Below are 6,000 nucleotides of genomic sequence, written 5' to 3'. Positions count from 1 at the left end.
GTAAGCAGAACTAGGTTATTATTTACTATAAAAATAAAAAACCAATTTGATAAACAGTGATAAAACATAGAAGCTGGTATATTAAAACATTTTACATTTTTATTAAAATTAAAAGTTTCAAGATGAAAGGAAAAAATGCAGACATCAGAGTGTTAGGATTCCCAAAGGCATTATGAAAAGTGTATACAGTGCATTTCAAATCTACAGGTGTAAAAATGTTGCCTACTGCTCTGAACAGGCAGAAAGTTTACTGAATTAATAGACATATGCTATTGATTTCTTAGCAGTCTAATTAGGAGGTTCTACTAATCACTAGAATCACCTCAGATAATTGTCAGTCCTTAAAAATTAACAGCCAATTCCAGAAGCACTAGAGGATAGTGGGGGGGGAGTACAATAAGTTGCCTTGATCCTATATTCTTCCATAGACATCAGCTTATAGGCACAGTAGACAACTAAACAGACACCGTAGATGGACTTTCCAATTGATTCAGGTCAGTCGTTCTTATTTTAACTGTGCTTTGTATTAAATGAAAGAGAAGTATTTGAAAGCAAGCCATGTGTGATATATGTTGGATACCTGTGGGTACTATAGCTTCAGATAAGCAGAAGCTCTTGCCACATACAGAATTACTGGATGGATAGTTTGTTATCCAACTCTTAATTCATAAACCAACATAGAAAGAGAAAGGTCTGCTGCCAGTAGCAGCTCCAAAGCACTCCTCTTGTTCTGCCTAGACTGAGCTAAATGAAAAGTACCGTTAGAGAGCATACACTGCTTTTGCTTTATTAATTGAACAAAACAGTACAAATACTGAATGTGAGGAAAGAATACAAATCAGCAAGGAGAGGTTGGATGAGAAGTATAAACCCATATACAATTGACTTTCAAATTTGCCTCCTCTGTAGCCAGGCAATTAAAGTCAAAGAAAAGAAACCACTTCAATTGCCCAGAGGCAAGTACAGACTCTACAGCAAGGAAGTGAAAAGAATGAGAAGCAATGATTCTATTTGTCAGAGATGGTCTGCCCGAAAGGATTAAATGAACTTTCCTCATTTAGGGAAAAGTGGGTATACACAAAATGTCACTTAGTCAAAAACTGCTTAGTCCAGCAGGACATATTTTCCCATGAAACTTCTTTCCAAGAAGTTACTTTGGCAAGACAGTCTGATTTCCAGGAAGTTTAGCAGTGAACAGTGATTAAAAATACCACAGTGCCAACAATGCCGGTCAGTTTTTCTACATAACATCCTCAGTCTGTGGATTAGTGTTGTATCATTGCCTGTTTTCAGCAGGAAGCATTATTATTCATTCTGTACTTCCCTAAGACCGTGCAATACCTCTCCGCAGGCACTCATATTTCCTCCTTGGATTTCTTGTAACAGGTATCAAGACAAAATGTATACTTGCTATCTGTGACTACCATTGATGTGCTTTAGACTTGTCTAGATTATTAAATATCGATCTTACTTTCTCCTTCACACCACATCAGTGGTAGGTACTAGTGAAGACCATCAGAAAACAGTACAAAAAAGAAAAAAAGAACCACTAAGAAATCAATTTTGCTAATAAAAATTTACATTTCATTCCTAGCATATGACAGTACAGAGAAAAAGCAAGAAGAGCAATATGGAGAGTGAGGGAGGAAAGCAAGCGAGAACCAGTACTCTTTCTGCTCAGTCAGGTTCTTGGTCAATTTTCTAGTGGTTTGCCTTGACTAGCAGGGTGTTTGGTTCCCTGAACTAACCTAAATGCTAAAACAAACAGGAATTTAAGAGATGAGTACCAGCTAAGAGGCACACAGCCACTGAAAAGGTGGTTTGTATCACTGACATTAAGAGATTAGCTAAATTTGGGCTGGCCTCATTTGCTTTCCAGATAAGGTAAAAAAAATAAGAAAGGTTACATAGAAACTCCTACATTTCCTTCCACAGGGTAATAGTTCAAAGACTTTTTAAATGAAAAACTGAAGTTTACTTTTCTTTCTACATTCTTAGCCAGTATATCTGACTATGTTATATTTGTAGCTGGGAAAGGTTCATCTTCAGAAAGAAAATGTAGACAGATACAATTACTTAGGCATTAATAAATGTTTCTAGACATAAACTCTGAATAATGGAATCTGACATAATGGACATCAAAATACAAATTAATGATTTCAGCTCTAACACAGTAGCAGTCTAAGCTATTGTTAAATTTCAAGCTTTCCAACTCTTTAGTGAATCAGTTTTGATCAAAAACTATGATAGATCACACCTTTACAACAGTGCTGCTTACTTATGTAGATTAGTTCCTTTTCTTAAGTTGCCTTAACGGGGTGTAAGGCTTTATAAACAACACAAATGGACATCACTTTTTCTGTGAACTTTGTTATACTGATCCATGAAAAGGAACTAATCTGTGATGTTCTAAAAACATACAAAGAAACAAATTATCCATGCTAAAGAAAGGTTTAAGTCATTCTAAACAACAGATGGGATTAGAAGGATTATAGAAAAGGTTACTCCTTAATATGAATCATTTTTAAAGAGTGAACTCAGCCATTGAAGTAGTTTCCATTCAATCTGTAAAATATATAAAGTGGGCACAGATGGAGGACATATTAATTTACAACTGGAAAAGCTTTCTTAGAATTTGAAAACTGCTTAACTTCTATGCAAGCATTAAGTAACTAAGAATGTGTATCTCACCATACATGTTAATTCTCTCTCTGTTTTCTCAAGGTTTTCTACTCTCAGATTCAAAATCTCTGCAAAAGGTAGAAGATGAAGATATGTTGCTAACCACATTAAATCTAGGAAAATCTCTTCGAAATGGAGATAGAACTGTGAACAGAGGAGCTATACCTTTGCTGAAGCATTATAAGACTGAAGACAGCAGTGTTTCAGACAAAGAGGGTGACAGAAACATGAAGTTTTTGGTGAGTTTTCAGTTTTATGGTTTGGATTAATTGTAAAATGGAAGTTCTCCTTGTAGACCTTTAGAAAACAATAATTTAAAGCAATAACCTGGTGAATATACAAAAATATCAATTTAGCATACTACAGTCAAGAATAAATTTTCAACTGCATGTATCTAATTGGAAGATTTTAAATGCGTAACTTGGATAGTTGAATAAAAGAAACCTGATTTTTACAGAACCGTATGTAGCCAAAACTTGGGGGGAAAAAAAGTCTATATTTATGTTTGATTCAGCATGTCCCTATATGCAGCAACAAGTTTTTACCTTCACCAAATATAAGACTCATTATTTTATCATGTTCTTTACCATAAAAACCATTTCAGCTAAAGATATAATGCAGGTCATTACTCTTAAAATATCATCTTGAAAGATAAAATACTTGCACTGCTAAGCATAAAAAGTGAACACAACTGACTTAAAGATAAACTGCTACTCTTGTTTTCCCTTAAAACAGGACAGAGATTTCAGACATGGTTTCTTAAATCATGTTATGCCAGTCAACTTTGGGAGAAAGCAGCTACCTTATCTTGCACCGAAGGGAGCCATGGCTTTTCCAGCTGACACTGGAATTCAAACTATTGAATCAATACAGGAAAGAGAGACTGCAGATGAAGAAAATTCAGCTAAATTCCCTATAGGAAGAAGAGATTTTGACAGTAAGTGTATTTTCATTTTTACATAAAAATTATTTCATTCTGGTAAAGTATAATGCAATATCTACATAGCAATTTGACAAAGGTTCATTTAGAAACTTCAGGTCTATTGTGATTTGGTGCACAGGGGAGGAAGCATTGTTAAATTAATATTTCCAGAGGCCATAAAGAATTTTAGTTCTTTGATGATCTAAACTTTCAGATTTCTTTTCACGCAGTGCTCAGGTGTATGCTGGGAAGAGTCTATCGACCTTGTTGGCAAGTCTGAAAAATACTGATCTACATCACCTTCTTTGAAGATTAAATATTTCGTTATGAATTTAATGTAATTTGAAGTTACTGTGTTTTAGCGTGGCTATACATATACATCCAAAAATACTTTCCCATCACATTGTAGAGGGAAACATAATTCATTACCAAAAAAGAACATATCTGTAATTACTCATGATGTATTGTTATAAAAAAATAAAAGACTTCTGCATAATCCAGACTCTTAAGTATTTGTCCAATATTACATACAAACCACCTTCACTTATTTTGGTACGAAATGAAGCAATTAAGGAATTTCACCCTTTTCTCGCAAAATTTTACAACTTTGGAACCAGTCAATATACCGAATATGTCAAAACAAAAACTTATAGTTGAAAAAAGTGAGTTAATTTTGCCTGACCAGCAATCAACTTATTCTTGCTTGCAGTTTTGCTGTGTTTTCTTTTTCCACTGATTTTCCTGTCCGACTCCTTATGAGGGTTGTTTGAAGTTTTAGGTCTTTTAGCATTTTTTTGCAAAGATGGTTCACTTTCCTTATCACAGATTACTTTGTCATTATTCAAATCCATCTGTTCATTCCTGGAATTCTTGTTTCTTGGCTGACAACTCAGCTTTCCCATTTCTGTATAACTTCTAGTCTGGTGAACATTTTCAGAAATAGTTCCAAGCACTGGTACATCTAGACATGAATTCATACCTTCTGTCATGTAAGAATATCAAAAACATATGTGAAGAAATAAAAAGTTACCTGGGATTATTCATCCTTTTTCTATCAGAGGACTGTCATACGATTTTTTAATCAAAACTAGTGTTTTATCAATAAAGCAAAACTATGCTGGTCATTGCAGTTACATTTACTATGTGTTCATAAGTGTACTGCAAATTTAAAATGACATTGCTCAAAACCATGTTATAGCAACTAATTTGGGGAAGAAGATTTATAACTTTAAGATATTGAAAAAGATGCTTGAAGGGCCTAGAAATTATATATATGATATGGTTTAGATTGGAGTAAAACAATTTTTTTCCCTATTTTTAATGGCAAAAATACAAATTTCAGTCAGCTTACTTTTGTAAAATAAGAAGAAACATTACATAATGTATGTAAAATGTATCAATTTTTTACCGCAAGATAGCATCAATACATATTTTTCAGATTTATATTTTCAAAGCATTAGTATTACAATTTTAAGGCAAAGACATTTAACTGCTCAGAGCATACACAAAGCAATGATATGTCTATTTTTTTCTTCAAAACATATTTATACTTGAGTTTTACTAAAACCTTGTTTGATAACATTTGAAATATTAGCTATCACATTTACTTACTCAATCCTACTATGGCTTACCTGTGAGATATCCAGCTTTTAAATGTTGCTTTGGTGCAGGATGTATGCAGGTTGGAATTTGGCTCCTGCTGAGGAAATGCTGACCCTTTATTTCACCCAGCTCCTTTTTATATGTACATGCAAACTGAGATTTGATTGAAGATTGTTCCCCCTGCATACAGCAATCTGGTATTAGCTTTAATTATTTACAAAAGTAAAAGACAACACCTGCAAGATAGTAAATTTCCCCATTCTTCTGCCTTGAAAGCTTTTAGATCATGTAAAATGCCAGAAAAATGAGTATGCTCACATAAAAAAATATTTATGAAGTATTCATTTACAAAGCGTAAAGGCTTTCAAGAATACTGATAAAATTATTCTATTAACATGCTAAGATAATTTTTAAATCTTTTTCCATCTCTTTCAGAAAGTTACACATTAAATTTTAAAGCTTCAACCTAAGATTTTCTGTCAAAGTTAGTCCCCTCTTTTGATAGACTGAAGACTCTACCATTTTGAGTAGTCATCATAGCTACTGCAGTCAATTATCATACTTCTGCAGGTCATCCTCTTTGAGATGTCTGTTCATAAATGCCAAGTATAAGATAAGTCTCACCACTTAACCCATTTATACAAAGAGGAAAGCATGACAGCAACACTGAAAAGGAATGATAGACAATATAAACTAAGCTTCAGTATACTTATACCTAAAACTGAAATATAAAGTATTATTTCAGATCTTTCTTTGGCAAATTTCAGATTTCCCATTTACTCACAAAATAAAGC

At 33.5% G+C, this 6,000-nt stretch overlaps 2 protein-coding genes across 2 annotated transcripts in view; one reads left to right on the top strand and one right to left on the bottom strand.

The window, feature by feature from the left end:
* The first annotated feature begins 2,678 nt into the window (after positions 1-2,678).
* PMCH (pro-melanin concentrating hormone) lies at positions 2,679-3,884 on the top strand. The gene is made up of 3 exons (XM_074871866.1): positions 2,679-2,921; positions 3,418-3,619; positions 3,835-3,884. Exons 1-3 carry the CDS (start codon positions 2,679-2,681, stop codon positions 3,882-3,884), a joined length of 495 nt encoding a protein of 164 aa, XP_074727967.1.
* A 3-nt stretch (positions 3,885-3,887) lies between these two features.
* The window catches only part of PARPBP (PARP1 binding protein), a 53,721-nt gene continuing 51,608 nt past the window's right edge, over positions 3,888-6,000 (bottom strand). Inside the window, exons 11-12 of the mRNA XM_074871864.1 lie at positions 5,236-5,386; positions 3,888-4,586 (exon numbers count right to left, since the gene is read on the bottom strand). Of these exons, the coding sequence (XP_074727965.1) occupies positions 4,252-4,586; positions 5,236-5,386 (486 nt within the window). The 3' untranslated portion in view covers positions 3,888-4,251. The remainder of the gene's footprint in view (positions 4,587-5,235; positions 5,387-6,000) is intronic.

The sequence above is a fragment of the Strix uralensis genome, chromosome 5 (genome assembly GCF_047716275.1).
Source record: "Strix uralensis isolate ZFMK-TIS-50842 chromosome 5, bStrUra1, whole genome shotgun sequence".
Taxonomy (NCBI): domain Eukaryota; kingdom Metazoa; phylum Chordata; class Aves; order Strigiformes; family Strigidae; genus Strix; species Strix uralensis.
This window is presented reverse-complemented; position numbering and strand designations above follow the sequence as displayed.

Excerpts from the sequence above, each read along its gene's own strand:
- PMCH (XM_074871866.1), top strand. The coding sequence starts at position 2,679 with ATGTGTATCTCACCATACATGTTAATTCTCTCTCTGTTTTCTCAAGGT. Across the intron at positions 2,922-3,417 it reads ACAGAAACATGAAGTTTTTG|GACAGAGATTTCAGACATGG; the intron begins GTGAGTTTTCAG and ends CCCTTAAAACAG. Across the intron at positions 3,620-3,834 it reads AGGAAGAAGAGATTTTGACA|TGCTCAGGTGTATGCTGGGA; the intron begins GTAAGTGTATTT and ends CTTTTCACGCAG.